The 21,935-nt window shown below is 45.1% G+C and overlaps 1 protein-coding gene across 1 annotated transcript; it reads left to right on the forward strand.

The window, feature by feature from the left end:
• Positions 1 to 1,591: 1,591 nt before the first annotated feature.
• LOC146137903 (uncharacterized) lies at positions 1,592 to 17,786 on the forward strand. Its single transcript, XM_083394115.1, has 3 exons — positions 1,592 to 3,305; positions 16,432 to 16,574; positions 17,304 to 17,786. Exons 1-3 carry the CDS (start codon positions 1,592 to 1,594, stop codon positions 17,784 to 17,786), a joined length of 2,340 nt encoding a protein of 779 aa, XP_083250241.1.
• The last annotated feature ends 4,149 nt before the right edge of the window (positions 17,787 to 21,935 follow it).

Here is a 21,935-nt window from a genome sequence, read left to right on the forward strand (position 1 = left end):
TACCAAGGTAACCGCAACAAATGCGATCGATCTGTTGCGATAATAACAAAACCCGTCCAATAATGTTTTCTTCCCCGCGTTCTGTGTTGGCGCGCTGCCGCATCCCAACCACACACTTGGCCGAGTGCTGGGCTCGCCGCGATTTAAACTCGAGGCAAATAAATTTCCTCGCGAAGCGTCTAATCCGATACGAAGGGCGCCGCAGTTGTGGGAGTCTAATGCAACCCGGTTGCAAATGGCCAGGCTGCGCCGGGAGGGCGGACCAAGGCACCGACCATTTGTGTATTGGACGTTGTCGCCTCCACGGTCGGATTTTGACTCTAGGCGGAATATGAGCGACTTGCTTGCATTCCGGTCGTTGCTAAAAAACAAAGCAATGAGCGCAAAAAGCTAAGACACTCCCCCCTCTAAACCATGATCCGTGCATTGTGTATATGCGTCTTCACGCAGCGCCGATAAAATAAGGGGGAAAGCAAGCGAAACCCTCTCGTCGGTCGTTTGGCAAGCGAGCCAAGGGTTAGACGGAGAGAGAGATAAAGAGGGCGGAGAGGGAGAAATAGGGCTGCGGTCTTAGTTGCTGGGAACAAGAGCGAGCGAGCGGGCAAAAAAGGCAACAGATGCCGGGCTCCACTTCAACCGCTCGCGTGTCATCGACAGAGGCAGTCAGATCAAGAGCGGGGCGGTAAGCCGGCTGATGACTGGTTGCTTGTTGGTAGCTTAGAGTGCAACGGCAGTTGTTTGTGTGTGACCGACGCGAGATGGTAGACAGGTTCCTGTGATGTTTTGTGTATTGCGCTTTTCATTCACTTTGTTCTGCGATATCGAACCGAATAAATAATAGTAAGGCGTTTTTATAGCGGGAAATTTATTCAGATCGCATATGTACTTGTTTGGAGTCGGATTATATTTTGGTGGTTTTGCTGCGATTTGTGTTTTATAAATATTTTGACACGGCTTATAATTTTGAGACATTTTAACTTTATTTTATGTGTTAATGGTAATTGCCATGAATGATTTTTTTAATTAACTAGCAACTCTGTAGTGCACCTGTAAAAATAGTTATAAGGACCAAAAGTTTATCGAATCCTTTGTTCTAACGATAACTCCAGCAAAAAATATAGATTAATCATTTGTGCTTGTCTTTGACTATTATTCATTAATATAATGTAATGTAGAAATTATTTTTTTAGATTATAAATTTTTCGCAAAAAACATATTTTCCAAGTATGTGATAGATCATGACGCCTTTCTTAATAAAATATTTGAAATTTTTGTAGAAAAATACAGCCAAGTTTTACAGTTTTACACACTCGTTTTACTTTCCCGCGGTAGCAACCGAAAAGTCGCGTTACCAAAAGTAGCCGCGTTTATGCCAATACATCACTTCGGGTCGCTCCCACTACCCTGGATCGTTCCGTCAAACGGCAGCGCAAGCTTCGCCTCTCAACCACAGCAGCAGCAGCAGCAGCAACAACAACAGCAACAGCCACAGCAGCAGCAGCAGCAGCAGCAACAATATCAGCAGCATCAGCAACCAGGTCCCGGATCGGCAATAGCGAGCCAGGTAGATCGCGGGCATCAGTTCACCTCGATGGCGACCACGGCGTCGGGCGAATTTAACGGATTCAGCTACCTGCACCACCATCACCACCATCACAGCTCGGACCAGTTCTACCGCCACGAGCACTACCACCACCACTTCCACCACCCGACCTACGATAGCGCTTACCCGGCCATCGGCTACTCGGAGCGCAACGGCTCGGCCTCACCCACAGACCTCCAGCAGCAGCAGCACCTGTTCCCCGGCCAGAAGGAGTGCGGAAGCGGCAGCGGCGCCGCCTCTGACAAGGACAAGGCGAGCAATGAGAAGCGCGGACAATCGCCCAATTACCTCCCGCCGGCCAACGCCCTGCTGAGGCGCGAGCATCATACCGCCTCTGCCGAGCTTAAGAAGTCAGCCGACGACTCGGGCTCACACAACGACGACACTTGCGCGGGCAAGTACAGCAGCTTGCAGGAGGACTCCAAGGCGAACGACCTCGCCAACCTGGTGGACCTCTCCTCCAGCACCGTCACCTCCGTAGGAGGTGGAGAATCGGGTGGAGCCAAAGACGCCGACAAGAAGCACGAGAGCAAGTCGGAGGCGCCCGAGGACTACTCGGTGAAGACCGAGAGCGAGCACGCCGAGATGATGTATCCGTTCACGTCGCGCACCAACTTCAACCTCTTCTCGACCGTTCACCGCGGATCGCCGGGCGACGAAATCGGAAACTTGCTGCCGGTGGACAGCTCGAGCTCGGTGGATGCGTTCTTTCGCTCAGATGCACCGAACGCGATCACGTCCGCTCAGCCAGTGGACAGCGCATCGGGGCATGGACCTCCGGGCAGCGACGTTCTTAGCTACGCGACGCTTACCCCGCTTCAGACCTTGCCCCCGATCGCAACCGTGTCCACCGAGAAGTACATTTCCGGAAGCAGTAGTAGCAGCGGCGGCGGTGCCAACAATAACAACGGCTATGTGGGCCTGGCACAACAGGAGAAGCCTGATCAGTCCTACTCAAAGATGGGCGGCATGGGCCACAGCCTGCCCCCGCTTTCAAACCACATGCTGCTCAACGGCTTGGCGCAGTCCCGCTCCGGCATACAGACGCAGCAGGCATTGGATGCCGTCAATCAGGTGGCCGTTGTGGCCGCCGGCTTGCAGCACTACAACAAAGTCCTCCCCTCAAACATCATCCCACCACCGCCCCAGGCGCCAAACCCTTACGAGTCGCACATGTTCAACAGGATAGATCAGTGTCCCGATGTGTCATCCGCCTTCCAGGGAGGACCCGTCTTTCCGCCGCGCCCGGGTGCCTTCGCGCATCAGTACCCGAACGCGATCCACGACTTCGCGTCCTCTGTGTCAGTTGGCTCTCCACCAGAACGAAGGAACTTGCGCCCGTCCTCCGGTGAGTGCTCTCTTGCTCCTCCTAAAAGCCGCAATTCGGCCGCATCCAGATCTCCTGGAGGAAACAACGTAGGAGGAGGCTCTAGCAGAGGTCAGCAGATCGAGGAAGTCAATACCAAGGAGGTGGCGTCGAAGATCACCCAGGAGCTGAAGCGCTACAGCATTCCGCAGGCCATCTTTGCTCAGCGCGTGCTCTGCCGGAGCCAGGGTACCCTTTCGGATCTCCTTCGTAACCCGAAGCCCTGGTCCAAGCTGAAGAGCGGACGCGAGACCTTTCGGAGGATGTGGAAATGGCTGCAGGAGCCTGAGTTTCAGAGGATGTCGTCTCTTCGCTTGGCCGGTAAGAGAAACCACTGTTTTATTTTGGTTTTGTTTGCTTTGGCTTGTCAATACTTACGTTGTGGCAATAACAAGCTGATTGCAAGGAAACAGAAAATGGGCTTTACTTTTACAAACGTTTTTTTTTTCAAGTATAGTATCCATATTTAGGCAAACTCGCTAATTTTATAAATGTATTAAAGATTTCAAAGTGTTTAAGATAAAACTATGAAGTTGATTGCAAGGGGTTTCAACTAATAGTTGAAGTGGTGAAAAAATAAAAAAATAAACAGACAAACAAGCAAACGTTTAAACAGTCAATGGTCTCTTGTTACAAGGGTCAAACAGCAATCGTTGTGCACCTTCACATATCGCATAACCGTAAAATCGATGGATTGTACTACGCAGTTCGCCTTAATTCAAAGTCGGTCCCATCGATTGCCGCTAAACGACGAGCAACATCGCTTTGAAATTGTCGAAATGCCGCCGCCATCGACCGCATAACGGAGTACGAGGTTGCCGATTTGCGCAAAGCGTGTCTAATATGCTTGTTTGACCAAACAGTTTGCGAACAGTCGATATTAAGACACCCAACGAACGATAATCGATCATGTCTGCCCCCGAACACTGTTTTGCCGGTCGACGACGGGAAATGCGCCGACCAAAATTACGCGAAATGCTGATTTTAAATTCGCACCCTAAAAAAGCGGAATTAAAGCAATGACAGTGTCGCTATTTTGAGCAGTTCGCCCTCGATGCCATCGGCAATTTCCAGTTAAGTGAATTCAAATTATAAAATATCGATTTCGTTCGGACTACAGATTTTGTTCATTGGTCGTCGGTATTTTTATTACGTTTTTTCTATAGCGCGGTAGGCATCTGCTTTTCGCTGTAGCGGTATACAACCGAACGTTGCACACATCACATATATCCGCACGTTGACAGATCGACGGCGGCCATTTTGAAAATTAAAAGAAAACCCGAAGCGACGAGGCACAGCTTGGCGCGTTCGGATTTGCATTTGCACGCCGCGTTGTAATTACGCCAGATGGGCAATCTGGACCAACGGCGCTGACCCGTGGCCGCGCTGATTGGGTCCTTTTCCGATGGCCGAGACCGAACTGGGCGCGTGTTCATTACTAATGACTCGCAGCGGGGAATTGGCCCGAACCACTCGGCCCATTTGGCCGGCCGTGGTGTGCATGCAGCTATCTCTCCTGGGTATTGTGAAGCACGCGCCTTAATGAACCTTCGTCGCGGATACAAAGGCACGCGCGGCTGAATGCTGGACGCTAAACACCTTCTTTGTAGCGGCAAAGCGAAACAAAGGGGCACATGTGTTCAATGCCCCCCTATTGAGATCGCTGGGACGCACATGCATCTCATGCATCTGCTGTGTAAAGGGCTTTTCGTGTGAAGCCAAAGCCGCGGTCAGTGAACGGGATTAAAAAAGCACGACGCCCTTATTTAGGTCTGATATAAACTGTGCTCGAGCCTGGTAAAGAAATATTAGCCACTCGCTTTTTTGGCAGCACTTTAAACAATTGTGTACTGCCTGAATCGAAGTTAAGAAGGTTCTGATATTTTGCAAAATTATCAAGAATCTTATCGCAATAACCTACTGCCCGAAATATAGATGAAGAAAGTTCCAATGTTTTGCAAAATTACCAAGCAATACTGCCCAATGATCTTTATTCTTTGCATGGTAATTTTGTCAAAATAAAAAGGAAAGTTGTGCAAGTGCTATACGTACGATTCTTCGGGACTATTTTTTTTAAACCTCGTACTAATTGGTAAAGCGACTTAAAATGTTTCTGTTTACTTATGCCTGGCATGGATTTCTTTTGATAATAATTGTTTTATTAAACACACAGGCGCGAAAGTTGCTTATTTTCGTTTACAAAATATTTTTTATTCTTGCTCTTATAGCAATGCTGATTGAAAAGTTAAGGCGATTCTGCGCATGTATTGCCGAAACCTGTTTCACAAATCAATCGATAAGTGACAATGCCCTGCGGAAATGAAGTCTTTTGCATTGCCAAAAAGTTGTCCGCGATTTTGGGGCCAGCGGTATACGATGCGTGCTTCTCCGTTTGAAACCTAAAACACACAGCGGGCAACAATGTATTTTTGTTGTTTGCATATGTACGTGGGCACGGAAAGGTTTCGCTAGGTCGTCGGTACCCATTTGGCCGCGTATCGATTTTCCTGATGGAAACCTTTCACAATTTTCGGTTACGTCATAGAGTGTAGGCTAACCTGCTGCGGTCGACAAAAATACGGGCAGCGCTTCGCTCTTCACGACTGGCCGTTTCCTATTTGACGTCATCTACCTGTAACTCGGGTTGTCCTAAAAACGTAGCTTTACACCGATTTGCAACCTTTTTAAGAATTACCACAGATAAACCAAAATGTGATTTTTCTGTTTTTTCCGTTAATGATTTTAAATAATAGTTTCAAATTTGACAGCTTGACAAAACCTTTTGAAACCCTACTCTCTGTTGCCTACTCTTCATTCTTTTTTATCACGGTCGTCCATATGCTAAACGGAGGCTGCTCGCTTTTCATTATGGTGTTTACATTTCATATCACGTATTAAACGAGCCCCAGCGCTAGCCAGGTGCAAGTGTGTATGACAGTGTTTGTTTGCACTAGTCCGTTTTCTCCTCATTTAATATGAATTGCGCAAGAATACTACTTGATTTTCCTTGAATCCTATAACTTAACATTTACCTATATAAGTATTTACGTTTTACGATGTAACTTTAGTAAAAAATCTTGCTGGAAATAGTTTTCAAATTGCTTACAACAATAATGTATAACAAACACTCCAGACCCGCTTTGGAGCCTTAAATGTTGTATCAAAACTTACGTTATATTTAAGGATATTTTTTGTTCATCGCTAAATTTTAGAGTTACTTTTATTGTTGTGTCACGTACTCATAATTGGGGTTTCTTGTGAAAAAACGTTTTGCTGAACGTAATTTTTAACGTTAAACTATTTTTTGAAAATGTTTCCTATTTAAACGATTTGTATGTAAGATATATAACTATACAACTGAAAACCGGAATTAGCACGAGTGCATATCCGTCAATAAGTAAACGATACTCAATAAAAACCCGAGCTGAGTAAACCCCGTTTTTAAACTGCTATTGCAATTTTTCTTTCGGTATATAAACTAAAATCAAATAAAGCATAATCCCAAACTTTCCGCATTATTTCAAACAAGACGTGCAAAAAAGCAGTCAAACAGTTTATTTTTATTTTCTTTGTTAAATGTAACGGGCCGCAAAACATTTCAGGAAATTAAAGCATTTTAGGATAGTTGATAAACGCATCATAGGATCCATTATACATAGTTTCTACTTAGATGTTATAAAGATTGGCTAATTTTTAGACTTCATTGAATTATTGACATTAGCAATCCAAAGTGAATAATTCGATCGGCAGTATAGATGACCGAAATATTTCAGAGAGCGGGCCTGGCGAAAAAGTGTTGTCCTCCGTCACAATTAACGAAGCAGCAGCAGCATCAAAAACAGCAGCCTGCTGCGGGTTTATTCGCGTTCGTGCCGTCAAGTTCACTCAGGCTTGCGTCCGTTATCTGACCGACGGTCACTCGCCGTCCACCCACCGTCCGGTGCCTTGTTGGTCCAGCGGACAGTAGGGCGGCCAATTCTCGAAAGTAATTCCGCGCGGCCGTACTAAGTACCCGGGCGCGCGCCGATCTCTCCTGGGAAGCCAGGCAGCGGCGAGCAAAATCGATAAATGCACCAGCGCAATGTTCATTTCCAGTTTTATTTTTTCCGTCGTCCTTCTATAGCGCATTGCATGTCGCTCGCCGACGATCTCAGCATCAACTCCTCTTGCGCTTGTTCGCGATTTCTCTCCGGCGCTCCTACCAGTCCACCCACTCTCTCACTCGCTCTTGCTCCTCCAATGAGTAGCGGAGGCGACTGGACCGCGTTGTAATAAGTTACGGGCGCGGCGGCGAAAATAATGAAAGTACACCGCTGCCTTTGCACGACAGATGGAATGGCCATCCCCCGGCGCTCCTTCGAGGAGAAAGGGTGGGAAAGCGAGAGATTTAGCGAAAAGGAGTGGACGGGAGCATGCGGGGAGAGTGTCCTGCTATATGTGTCACAATTAACCCGACATGCTCGTTTCGCGGACATTCGTTGCCATGCCGACCACTGCCTATAGTTCCAGTTTCGCAAACGCGATTTTCTGCCGTAAAGTTCGCGTGTCGACCCTTTGTTGTAGAAACGCGTAGCTCGAGCAGTCAAAAAATCGACCGAAGACAGGGAAGGGGTCAACTTAACGTAGTTTTCTACTACCTTATATGGACGATAGCCGTATGTTCTTTCCATAGTGAAATCTGCTGTTATACCCATCTGCTCGCCACAATGTTTAAATTTAGTTTCACGCGGTTTCGTGTGCGAAGCAGATTTATATAGGGTTATCCAAAGCATAAACGCAATGCCGATTGCACAAAAGTTAGTTCAAGAGTTTAAATACCTATTCGTTGGTGGGGATATCTCATACGGTAGCTGATTGTAAAACTGTTTTCCGATTTGTAAATTAAAATTGACATGTTATTACGCGGTTTAATTCTTTTAAGCTGATTTAAGCATTCAATATATATTTAAATCTAGGCAACATTCTGCTCTTTCCTTCACAAATAAAGGGGCGTTTAGCTAATAATGCGACCAGTAGCCTACATTGCGGATCAGGCTGTCACACCAAAACGATAAAACATAAATCCGTGGTCCAATTAGCTGTTTGGTAACCTAAAACATTGAAATTGAAATATGGAAAACTAAGATTAAAAATAAAAAAACTTTTTTCGGTTGCTTGTATTAATTAAACCAACCGTGTCAATGTAAGGCAAATTAAATAAATTACCGCAACTTATACTGATACCAAAAAACATTATTTGTCGAGAGTCGTTTAGTCAAAGTTTTAGACTTAACTTGCCCTTGGAGAACCAAAAGTATTCGAAAAGGGCTACTCTGCTTGTCAGTATACAATAAAACACGTTTCGTTTCGCAAGTCAATTTTTATTGCGGTGTTTGTATATGAGAGTAAAAAAGAGAGTGTATAGCCGACAACGCTTTCGCGAAACTCGCCCCTACCGGAAAAGGCATTATTCACAACCAAGCGCGCATACTTCGCAACTTTTACCGGTCGCTTCATTTGCCCGACGCCACTCGTCGACAGTTGCGGGGATAGGCGTTAAATAGCGCGCTCAGAAGCTATACAGCTATACAGCAGCCCGGCAGCGGTAATTTTAACTTTTCCGGGGTGCCTAAACAGTGCGCGAGTGCCTCTGATTGGTCTTTGATGGTCGCTGATGAGTGTTTGGCCAGGGCGCCGAGTGGTTGTCTCCCTTTCAGGCCAGCGTGCTCGCAACCGGTCCGCGACACTACTCGACGCGGCTAATTTTCGACATCACAGAGAAGTGGGGCCCCCCGTATATTCGTTTTATGTACTGTAGCGCTGGCAACATTTTTCTCGCCGCTCCGTTATTAAGTAGCCCACCCCCCTCGATATAATCTCGCCGTTTTTTTACGTTACACTTTGGCGACAATACTTTGGGAGTTTTGAGAGACCTCCTGCTGCACACCTCGCATAGTAGTGGTTTTGGTATTTATCGTAATACCCACTAAGGCGCATTTACTGCATTACAAGCTATTGAATCCCTGCAAACAATCATTGCAAGTACACAGTTCTTTTTATAACTAACGATGTTTTGAACAAGTGCTATACGCCGTTGTGATACACAGCTACAGTTTACGTATCGAATTGGGCATCAGTAATCACTTGTTAAAACAAAATTTATAGCAAATATATTAAACTTGAGTGACAGACATCAATGCGAACTATCAAACTAAAATCAATAAAGGTTTATGCCTTGTAAAATTAAATTATAGTATTTATTTACCAAGAATCGGAAAACATTGCGTTTATACCATTTTTTCAATTATATGTTGTACAGTCAACAGTCAATTGGCTCCCAGTGTTAATGGTGAATACGATTGACTGTTTCGTACAGTCCAAAGCTTTGCGTTGGCTTTGCCAAACAAATGACCTGTCAAGCATATTTGAATTTTATATTCCCTGTTTATTGGTAAGAAAAATCCAGCCGCAAAAGCTTGCCTTGCGAAATAACTCTTGCTTTGAAACGGCGAAAGAACGATCCAATCCAAAATGTTGTCATTTCCAGGAATCGTGTCTGCTGTTAGGCAGCAAAAAAAAACTCTGTCCTTTAAGTCAAGAGGGCTTGATTGTTATTCGCGAATGGAAAAGTATCTTTACTTTTCGACTCGGTATTGATCAACGGTTGTCCAGCCTAAAAGGCACGCTGTCAGAGTTACTTGGCAGCTAAACCGTCCTGCACCCTGATGGCTGCGCAGTCCCTTGAAACTTATCGTCGCGCTGCCGTAGTGACACAGCGTTGACCTGCATCGGCAGCATCAGCAGCCTTGTGCAAGCACGCGCCGCCATTTTGTTTTCCGAGACAGTTTTTCTAGCCTTGATTCACAAATGCGAACTTGAATGGATCTTGGGGCGCAGTATAGCATAGCTTGTAATACTTGGGGAATGAGTGGTAAGTCTTACATTCAAACCGTTCCAACACTCTGATTTGCGTAATGCCAATAAGCATATCGAAACGCGGTATATTAGAAATGCGAAAAGCTATATTTACTCAGTCTTCTGTGACGTTTTAATTCCGGCTAATATTTTTATAAACACTTGTTTCTTGGTTTCAATAGTTTTACTTCAAAGATTTACTGGCGTGTTTTGTTTCCAGTTGGTGTAGTACGACTATAGACATGCGCCCTGCGAATCCAGGCCACACGCCTAATTTGTTTAATGCGTTTTTTCGGTTGTAAATTTTCGCCGGTCACTTGTTTCGGCGCATTGTCCATCCAGTGACCCAATTGCGCGGCGCTTGATTGCTATGTGAGAGCCATCGCGAGTACAATTAAGTGCGACGCACAAGTTGCCAGCCCTTGAATAGATCTGAATTGCCAGATTGTAACCGGTTACGCTACGTACGTTTAACACAAGAGATCGTTGTTTGGAAAAAAATCTTATTTTACGAAGGGTTTCGTAACATATGCGAGGGATTTTGCAGTGTCCGCAAAGAAAAAGTATAACCTTTTTTTATTCCTATTATTATATTAGTCCCAAAAGTGATAATTTTATTTGATTCAAGAAAACAGATGACTGTTACTATAGTGAAATCCTAATTAACTGTTTTAACTTACCTATTCTCAAACTGAAACAGAATGCAAGTCGAAATAGTCTAAGGGTTTGATTGGCAATCATCTACAATGCACAGCCCTTATTTTACTTCACAATCATACATCTCATCGGTATATTATAAATCACACAACCGAAGCAAAAAAAATAGCACGCTAAGCAAAATATAAGGCACATTCCAGATCAGTAGTTCTCAACCTTTCGGCATTGCATCTAAAGGGATAATTTGATAATCCATGGGGGTCATATTGGCAATGATATATAATACAACCTTGAACGCCGAATAAGTGGCATCCACACTCGACTGTTGGTACTTCGATTTTTTAAGATAATTCCTCAGTCATTATACAATATTGTATATCCTTTGGTTGATTGAAGATCACAATTTAATAAATTTTCCAAAAAGTAAATGAATGGCACTAAAAAGGTTAAGGGTTTCCGAATTAAATATTTAACTAGCCTCTAATTCTGTACTTATGCGACCGAAGGGCGTTAAAATCCACGACAGGTTTTCTTGTAAATTGTAACATGTGCGAGTGATACGACAGGCAGTTACGTCACGAGCACGCAGAGCGTCTTTATTTGCGTTGCGGTTCTTGGCGCTCCTCAACTGCTGGTTGTTGCCCGGTTACCATTTACCAAACGGCTGATGGCTGCCCTTGTAAATTTGATTGAAAATTTAATCTCATGATTTTAACTCAATCAGCGTTAAATCTATTGCGGCGTGGGTTTCGTTCGAATGCAGAGATTGTTGATGCCGTTTAACGTTAAGAATAGATTCAAATATTACATATTCTGTAAAACGATTGACTATACAATTGGATCGTAGTTATTAACATTATACGAAAAGGCTGTGGATTTCTATCGAAAAAGGGTTGAATTGGCAAAGAGTAGAATACAATGCTCTATAGTAGTAGGGCACGCAGTTAAAAAACAAGCGTGTTTTGGATTTTGTTTAGGTTTTTCAGCCGCCTATGGTCTTTGAAATAATAATAAAAATGGCTAGATGATTAAAATATGATAATTGTCAAGCAAAGTTTAATTGTTTGTCAGAATATGTTGTGAACATTTGCGCCTGGTGGTTTATAAGCCTGCTTTATCCCAATTTTCCATAATTATTAGTCGTTTAAGGGTTTGTGTGTGTTATAAGAAGCCCTAAAACGACTTATAATCCACCACCATCTTTACTAAACGTCGGGTAAACACTCCACGTAACTAAACCCGCTATTTTTGGATTTTCAAATTCGGAAAGCGCTTTACAATGGGTCTCACCATTTAGGGCGGTGGCGGTAAAAGTCCCGTGGCAGAAAAAGCGAAAGTGATCAAGACCTAAATATTCGAGCTGACAAAAAAGCGCCAGTGTTTTTGTCAGAGTCCGTCCCGATGGAATCCGATTTCAGATCCGCTAATGAAATACCGGCAGAAAACGCGGGGCGCCGAAAAGAGAATGCACGCAACCGGTGCCTGTTTACAAAAGCAATTAGCCCCGTATTCGTTCCAGCATCAGCAACAGCAGCAGGGGAAAGCATTCCGAAATAGAATTTCCGCATTAGCCCGGTGGATGGCGGGCGGTGGGCGGCTGCGCTCGTTCGCATTGTCACACAAGACTAAGATGCTCGTGCGCTGGATAAGGTGGGTGGGGGGGGTGTCGGGAGCCTGGCAGATGTGAAAGCGGGCTTGATGGAGGTCGAGCAAGCCCGGCGGCCAGATGGGCTCTCTGTCGAGGGCCCCGTTTTTCGCCGCCGCTCTACCATTCGAGCGCGCTATCAACAACAACGACCGCCCGGGTCATTGTACAGGCCGAACACAAAGCACCGCTTCCGTCTTAACCCTTACGCGAGGGCGCGCGCGAAACAGGCACTGCGTGACGTCACCTAATTTCGTCACAAACCTCTTTTTTGGTTGTTGCGGGGTCAACTGTGAGTCGACGGTCAGTTTCCGCTTTGTCGTGTTTCGTTTCGTTGTCGCGTGATCACATTGGGTTGGCCTCTTCGTAGCGTTGCCGCATAAAAACAAAAAATAAAAAATGCTATGGCGTTAAATCCAACACGCCTCCTTTCAACCGACATTCATTAGAATAAGTTTCAACTTTCGAAGATTATATTAAGCAGCGAATTACGCGCTGAATGGCAGCGAAACGGATTAGGAAATTTTCCAAAGCGATAATAACCTAACTTAAACGACAAGTAAATTCTTTATCTCGACTCATCCAGCGTCAACTTTCGCCGAAAGCTCTCCGACGCAAAACGATATTGGTACATTTGCGCAAATATACGAACGATCAGTTGTCGAGTCGGCCTTTCCGACCTTTCGAAGCCTCTAGGTATATGGGCAATTGTTTTTCAGCGGGCAGTGTGAGAAACAGAAAATGAATTTGGCGTGTCAAAAAAGGGGACCTGGAATACACATAATACAACGTGTGATTTAATTTAAAAGAATCTTTAAATATCAATAGGCGAGGATCCCTTACAAGAGATATTAAATAAAATATTCTGAAACCCCGAACAAAAAATGTGAAGGCCTGATTTTGCCAAAAAAACGTTTTATTGAAAATAAGCCGCGGGCCGCATTATATTGCTTGGCGGCCGTAGTTTACCCAGTTCTGATCTATAGCCAGCAGAAAAAAGGCCGTGTGCTCGCCTTGTGCGACATCTGCTGGCTCGTGTATAAGCGGCGGCTTCTCATCGGCGCGATTTGTTGATTGCGAACAGATGCGCCATAGGCCGATGATGGATCTCCGACGCGGTCGGCGCGGCCTTGTGCGTGAAACGGGATTCCCTCGTATATGCCTTCTTAATTACTTGCACACTTGCCTGCCTGCCTTTGTCGGGCCGCATTACGGCGGGAATTACACCGCTCGATTTTACGCCTCGCCGCACATGCACACTAGTGCAAGCACACCCGCGCTTCAAAGTATTGTCATTCTTGTGAGAATTTGAGAAGGCCAAGAACTTTGCGCAGAAGCCAACAGCCTTCCAACTAAATGAAAACTGTGTCGTTTTGTCTACGAGCGGCATTCTGTTTCAAGGCATCGCGGCCAGCGCGCATGATGCTTGTGCGATTGCTCTACGACCCGCAGAAGACAGCAAGCCACGCCTTTTCCGTCGAATTTTCGCGCGACTATTTTCGGTCACCGGCGTCTGCAGGCCCCGGAACACACCACTAACAAGGCCCTGCGCCGAGGTCCCGAGCGACGTCGCCCGCCCGCGCTTTTCGTCGCATTTGTCGAGCTCGTATTTTCGGTAAAAAGCGGCCCGTCTCGCCCGCGAGAGCCTCTGCTGCTCCCCGGTGGGCGCGCACACGTGTCTCGTGCAAGGGCACCGCTTTCCGACTTCGAGTTGCGGCACGCGGACTTTGCTTATATGTTATTTTTATTCGACAAACTTTTTTTGGAAAAGGTATACGACCCTCGATGCCGGTTCGTATAATATGCGAAACGCACCTTTGCGAGTTGCGTTTTTGAGAGTTACTCGCCCTGTTTCGGTCCACCCCTCCCCCTCACACAGAGAAACCGCACTTCTTTCGCGAGTAATTGCTAACTGGATGAATAAGGGCCAGGGCAAGCGCTCCTATGGCGCGCGTGTGCGACCGGTGATGGAGGCTAAAGCGGCAACCCTCCCCCCTAATGCGCGCACAAATCAAATTTACAAGATGTTCGCCTTTTAACCCGGGGCCAGGGCGATGAAAGGCGCGCGAGCGAGAAATTGAGCGAAAAATACCTTTTCAATCACCGCCGCGCCGCTCCTTATAGCGTTGGCTTTAATTGGATTCCGGCGTTTTACAAGGCCGCTACGATACAGTTACATTAGGTCCGACATCCCAAGTTCGGCGGGTCTGAACTTGTCGCGAGGCTGGGTTGGTGGTGGGGGGATCGGCGGGCAAGGGGGGTACCGGGCCTTGACGTAAAATAAAGTGACGGCGGGAGCTTGGACGATTGAAAATCGCCGCTTTAATAAAGACCCGGCGACTTGCGAGTCCCTCGCCGCTAATAACACGGGCGGTGCTAAGCCCGGGCCGATATTTTTACGTCGACCCTTTAACCCGGCTGTCTTTCGCGCTGCCACCGCCACCGTTCAACTTCGCTCCGACGTTTCCGCCTTGCCGCGCGCAAAGCGCTACGTATTTTCCGGCAATTTTTCGCGGCCTTTTTTCAATTTTCGCGATGTTCGAACACCCTTGGCCGACCGTTCTTTCCCGCGGGCCCGTTCCTTGCCCAGCTTGCGCTTACCCCCCTTGCTAGTGCACACTGCACGCCCAACGCCGCCGCCGCCGCTTTGATTCGATTAGGTGCCGGAGCGCGGCCCGGACATATAATGAAGGTTCAGCGCGGGCGCGCCAAAAAAATATTATTGAAAATGCGCAAGTGAAAAATTTGCTAAAACATGCCCGTCTCGCTAAGGAATTGATAGTGTCGCCCGTGATCTAATAGCGACGACGGAAATTCAAGGTTAGATTATAGGGGGAAATTAGCTATGCTCTGTATGCCTATCGATTACCAACAGCATGCTGCTGTGGGGCCGCTAGTAATCCTATCACGTTGCCCGCGGCCTAATCGGCATTTGGGCAACGAGATTTAATGCGAAAATTCATTCCCTGTATTTGTATCTTATTACATTTATGGCCAAGGTGGACCGCGGCTTATGCCTCTTAGCGGTTTTGATCAGTAATTGATTACGAGAGCCGCGCAAAAGGCAATTCTGAAGCAGTATTGGCACGACATTTCTTCTTTTGTGTGTAGACGATTCCGTACTGGCTTGTATTTGTCCCTGCGCAAAATTTGATCATGTAGATGAGGGTTATCTCGCTTGCAAGCGGTTCATCACCGTCATTTCTGAAAGGCAGGACACGGTTGCCTTTTGATGTAAAACACCTCGAAGAATTGTTGAAATGGATTTGCGTGTGATGGAGAAATGGTCTTTTGCAACTGCAAAAGAATACAATTTTACAGCACGGCTAATCAAATACAACATTAAATCAACTAGGACAAATTTAGTAATTAAACTCAGTATAGTTATAATTTCTACGAAAAGAGTTTTGTTGATTTAATCGAAAAGTAAAACTCTTGCAAAGTGTTGATTTTTTTAATTACATCGATCGAACAGTTAGTAATAATTTGCTATTAAGGCCAAAGATGAGCTTGAAGAAAATAAACTGACGTGGGCTGGCGGAGAACCACTTTGGCGAAACTGAACACTTGCGCAAACTGACAAGTTAGCAACCTGAATGCGTTTCGCACTTACGCGCTCGCTGTTAAACACAAGTCGAACGAACTGGGCCAAAATGCCAAATGTTTTCATTCAATTTCCCGCACAGGCTTTCAATTGCGAGCGGCTGGCCGCTAATAGCTCTTTCAGCGCGCGGGGAATTGTCTTTATCCCGAACGAAATACCCCTAAAAGCTTGTCCTATGCGTTTTTTAAGGCGGCAGAAATCCGCCGCTGCACTGGATGACGACGCAATCTGATCAAAACCCTTCCGTTTTAGTGCGCGGAAAAATACCTGCCGGGCCCATAGGACTTGTCTGTGGTTTACTGGCAGTCGTACTTTAAATAGCAACCGACTAAACGGCTTTCGAAACGGGATGCGGCGACAGCATCCGACCCGAACGAAAACCCGATCATTAGATATGCCATAGTTTGCAATTGAAAATTACAGTAAAGCAAAAAATAAAATGAAAATTATTTGTTCCAATACAGGCGGATTTTCTGTAAAAAACTTGTTAGCTTGGTTGATCAACTTCGTATAGTTTCTTAATAATTTTAAGTCTACGAACATCTCAAACCTTCTTACCCCGTTTATTGCTACGTCGGTATCCTTTTAAACAACCAGTGGTTTAAACTATGACGAAGTTTTGCTTTCCTGTTCCGTCAAATAAACTCGTCGTTTTTTTACAGCTTGTAAACGCAAAGAGGACGACAAGCCGTGCGAAAGTCAAGTGCCTGCGCCCAAGAAGCCCAGATTGGTCTTCACCGACCTCCAACGCCGTACACTACACGCCATATTCAAGGACAGCAAGCGTCCCTCCAAAGAAATGCAGGTTTGAGACAGCCGCTGATTTATTTTATTCGTGCACTTACGCCTGCGAAGGATTCACTGAACGTTATAATCAATATACATATCCCCGCCCTTCTCATATATAAACGACCTTGGCCTCTGATGCACGACAGCTAATATTTAAACCAAACTGGAAATTAATCACATTCATCACTTAGGGTTGATTCAATGGAAGCATAGATCAGGATTAACTCGAGAATTCTAAGCTTTGTCTATAAATTTTCTATTTATTTATGTGATTTCACATTAGTTAAAATAAACATTTAAACTCCAACATGTTCGATAACGTATACGCACAACATACTCTAAATGTACCACAACTTGATGGTAACGTAATGTATTTCTTAAGCCAGGGAAATCTTCTTTTTTTTTGGATAAGTAGAACACAATATGTAAAAAATTGAAGATTAATATAGTTTCCTAGAGGGCAACTTCCTGACTAAAATGCAATTAGGCGACAAAGCAGCGAGATAAAAAATGAACCTTGTAGATTTAAACTTCTCGCCAAAATTTTGGTAACAATACATCGGTTGTCTTAGATTAAAAAAAAATATCAGTAAATATTAATAAGCCTCACAATTTACAGCATATTATAATAGCCTACAAGTAAAATGAGCATAAAATGTCTATACGAAAAAGTGTTAATTTGTTACATTGTCGCGGTCATCGGCTAACGCTCATCGTCTGACGAAAGACTATTTTTATTAACCAGGTTCAGATCGCCCAGCAACTTGGCCTGGAGGTCACCACCGTGAGCAACTTCTTCATGAACGCGCGACGACGCAGCCTGGACAAGTGGCAGGACGACGAGTGCTTCAAGGACGGCGCGCTGAGTCCGACCCCGTCCGAGAACCTCCTATCCCAGCACTCTCAGCAGCAACAGCACCAGGCTCAGCAGCAGCAACAGCAACAGCAGCAGTCAACCTCTTTCGAGCACCCGGCTGCACACGACGCCCGCTCCGCCTACCACAATGTATCCGCCGATCACTTGATGTCGGCCGGCGGCGGCCACCTTCCCTTCCCAGCTTCGCACCATCTACACCACCAGAACCTTCAGCAACAGCACCCTGGCCTCGTCCAGTCCAACCCCATGCTCAGCTCGGCGCACCTCACGCCCTCAGGCCTCATTCACTCGTACCAGGCCCAGCAGCAGCTGCTCTGTCCCGACCTGTCGTCCCACCACTCGCCGCGATAGGTGTAATAATCGAGCCAAAACTCGGAGGCTGACGTTGCGGCGTTACGCACACAACACCTTTTGCCAGCGTTTACGAGATTGCTCGCTGCTCTTCGTTTGCGCCGCTTTCACTCTATATGGCGGTTCGCGAATTCGCTTTGCACATTTTAGATAATAAATGCCTGATTCGTAGATGCTCTTCGGTTCCTACAACATCCATCGTTCTGTTCTAGCTGATAGGACCACTGAGATTTCAACAATATCATTAAGACCTGTGGAGCCCGTTATGACGCGTCATCATTAATCTTTTCAAGTTCCCAGTTACTGCTTTCCGGCTTCACACAGCCGCTGAACGTATATACCTTCGTTGTTGTCCCATTTTTCGCCCTTCTTTCTCGCTCGTCACCGATCCGATGACTGGCGGCCGCCACGCATATTTCAATCTGCGGTAACACCGACTTTCTATTTCGTTTTCCTCCGCAAGGCGACCTCGCGTTTCTCACCAAAGATCTCCAAGACCACCTGACCTCGCTCCCGCCCGATTTTATTTCACTTGTGTACACGTCATCGCGGTTTGTGTGCCGCGAATCAAGTCCAGGGCATACCGACGGCAGGCGCCGGCTTCTTTAATGGCAAAGCGTGTGACTCATCGCCCACTTTTGATTAGCGACAATCCGCGTCGCTTTCCAAACTTAATTATTTATTTTTTCGAAGGTCCTTACATTGCTGACAATTTAGATAACCCTTGTCGCAGGGCAACCACTTACACGAAAAGTAAAATGCCCGATTTAATTCGGCAAACGCTACTGTTGTTATCGTGCGACTTTTCCGTTTGTTTTGAAGGGAAAAGGTAAATTTATTTTAGAATAAGGTCAAGCTTGCTTTTACGATTTGATTATATAAATTGTTTCAAAATATGGTATTTAGTCTCCATTACGCATTAAATAACACAATGAATGCGCTTTTTTCCGTTTTCTTGTGCATGACCCACTGTAAATAGCATTGTGCTGCTAACTCAGCCCGGATTTCTCTCTTTGACTTTGACGTTAGACTTGAGTGCTTCGCTTTTCAAAGGTTCCGCTTTCCCCTTTTAACTGTGATTATGTCTTATTTACCCTTTGCGCCGTTCGTTACATTTCCCTATTGCGCCGTATTTATAGTCTACTGTGTTTTCGCCGTTCTCTTTCTTGTATCTTACTGACCCTGACCAAAGACTGCGTTTTTATTGTTGTTATTACAGATGTTTTTAAAGAGCGGGCCACGAGCCCACTGGCGCCCACTGCCGGACTTATATTATATTTGTGCAATTTACTTTTCTAAGTTACTCATATTTAAACGCGCAATCATACAATGATAGTGACACACGATAACCCTTGGTCGTGTAGTCTAATTATTTATAGTGCACATCACTGTTCTACTGCCATCGACGCAAGTCAGTGCTCATGTTTTTTTTTTGCACATGCATTGAGTCTCCAATGTTCGACTGCTGTCTGTTTGTTAACCGTATAAATAAATACCAACTGAATAAGCTTGTCGTTTGTATCTTTTCAGGCCTAAGTTTTTACTCTTCCTACTATGTGTATTATATGGAAAACGGTTTAAACAATACTTAAATTTTGTATTTAGCCCACAGGGAAGGCAATTTACATAATTGCGGATAAAACTAACTAAACATTATGACATTTTAACTTCAACACATGGGTCGATAATCATAAGAAATTACCTCTTTTTTTTTTTTTTTGGTACACAATATGTAAATCAAGCGTTTTCTACCACTGCCCAACAATTTTGTCGTTGTGTTATCCGTGTATTAAAAAGCTCGATAAAAAGGCAGGAAAATAGTATGTACACTGAAGAGTTTTACGAACCACTGAAACATAGAAACTGTGGCATAAATTCATTATGACCAAGGTTACGCGTGAGCTTTTGGGAAGACATTGGCTTCGGCTGAGTAAAAATGCGTTTCATACAACAACTATTTCTTGGGCAAAAACAAGAATTAATACCAAGACTAAGATAGGTTAATGATTCTAAACTTTCGTTTATTTAACTTCATAAGGTAAGAACTTAGTGTATTTTATACGATGAAACAAGTGATTTAACAATGGCTTTTGAAATATTTTTCATCATTATTGTGGTAATTAGATTTAATGTATAATTTTTAATTAAGTAATTAAAGGTTATAGTTTGTTTCCTGTTATTTAAAAGAGAATATTTAGGATAACAACACAAAAAATGTAAATGTAGGGAATAAAAGCTGAAGATGTTGTGTAAATTTAAAGAACTGTAGGCGTGATAGTTTAGTTTTTAGTTCGCTTCTTCAGTAATCGACTCCGAACAAATTGCGCAGTGCCGTGAGGACGCAGACCAGTAGTGCAAGGGCTAGGGTGCCGCGCGAGTAGGCCAGGCCGGCGGCGGCGCACTTGGCCGACTCGGGCGCGAAGCCGGCCTCGCAGGCCACCAACCGCTGAAAGCAGAGGCCGTCGGAGCCGAAGTAGTCGTCCTTGCATTCGCACGTGTAGTTTCCGGCGCCATTTAACGCGCACTCCGAGTTGCTAGGACAGGCGCCCGAGTCGCCGCAAGACTCGCCATCGACAGCCTCGCACCCGAACTCGTTTGCTTCGTGACCTTGCTCGCACTCGCACCGGTATCCACCGGCACTGTTGACGCAGTCGGCCTTGTAGAGGACGCACAGCGTGGTGTCGAGCGCACACTCGTCGATATCCACGCAAAGGCCGCTTTCCAGCTTGTAGCCGCAGTCGCACACGCACTCGTACGCGCCGTCCGTGTTCTTGCAAGTGGACTGCTCGCCCGGACAGAGCCCGGCGTCTTGCTGACACTCGTCGATGTCCAGGCAGGTGCCTTTGACTTGGTCGTACAGCCAGCCGGCCGGGCATTGGCAAGTGTAGCTGCCAGGCTGGTTGATGCATTGAGCGGTGTCCGGGCAGCGGTTGGTCAGTGAGCTGGCACACTCGTCCACGTCCACGCAGACGTCGGCCTGCAAAGTGTAGCCGCTTATGCAGCTGCAGGCGAAAGAGCCCGCCGTGTTGGTGCACTCGCTCTGGGCAGGACAGGCATCTGTAGACGACAGGTGCATTTCGTTAAACGCTCCGATATATATTCGCTGAAAACCACCCCTCGCTGCATGTTGCATCATGGAGACTACTATATTCTTTCTAAATATGATTTTTGTTTACAACAAAGATACAAAGCACGTCTGCTCGTAGATTATTGCGCGTCGAGATAATCAACAGAATTGCCAGGGCGCTCGGGCGACATCTACTGATATACGTTAATCTCTTCTTTATGAATTCTTATCATTTGCAATGGGAAAGCAAAGTTTACAAAAAAAAAACAGTATTTGACGACTTTCAATGCTGAAGTATCTCGATAGCTAAATCAGGGCATTGGCCCATAACTTGTTGGAAATATACAGCGTTTTTCAACAAGTTAAATATACTTTTTTTCGGACTGTAAAACAAGAAATAACGACCAAATCCAGTGAAGGAAATTTATTGTTGTCAAAGATGCGTAAACCAATTTTTGGTAATTTGTTTCGTGGTTATGAAATATCTTGTGATGCAAACAAATGATGTTGTGACAAAGCAGTAATTCTTAAGTGTTTGCCACGACACAATAGTTTGCCATGAGAGATTCCAAATAGTTGCGCGTAACTTTTGTTTTAGAAAAAATAAACTATTTGCATTACAAACATGCATACAACCAGGCGGGCGAGACCTAAATGTATAGTAATTATTAATATTGTGATTATATAAAAGCATTTCCCTATTATTGTAATGCATGCAATTTTAAAAACAAACAAAATACCCAATGCCAAAATTCTCGCCATCCAAGCCTAATAAACTAATTGATATCAAGATAAGCCGTTTTAGCCTTTCTTAAATTGATTTTTTCGTGACATGGATTATTTTATAGATGTTGCCTAATTATATTTAATACAGAGCATTTGTGTGTATCTTTAGCAATTGCGTATTACAACAATCTATTCTGTCCTGTCTACTGTGTTTACGAATATGTCTTTTTAAAGGTGCAAACATGCAATTTGCATGAATGTGCCGTTTTGTTGTGAGATAACCAAAACATGTTTGCTTTTTTTTAACGCGGCAAAAATGTCAGCCATGTAATATTAAGGGCACTATTTAAGTCATA

This window comes from Ascidiella aspersa, chromosome 7 (assembly GCF_963924565.1).
Source record: "Ascidiella aspersa chromosome 7, kaAscAspe10.2, whole genome shotgun sequence".
Taxonomy (NCBI): Eukaryota; Metazoa; Chordata; class Ascidiacea; order Phlebobranchia; family Ascidiidae; genus Ascidiella; species Ascidiella aspersa.

Coding starts and splice junctions, on each gene's coding strand:
- LOC146137903 (XM_083394115.1), top strand. CDS start 1,592: ATGGCGACCACGGCGTCGGGCGAATTTAACGGATTCAGCTACCTGCAC. Junction 3,306..16,431: donor GGCCGGTAAGAGAAACCACT/GTTTTATTTTGG, acceptor GTTTTTTTACAG/CTTGTAAACGCAAAGAGGAC. Junction 16,575..17,303: donor GTCCCTCCAAAGAAATGCAG/GTTTGAGACAGC, acceptor TTTATTAACCAG/GTTCAGATCGCCCAGCAACT.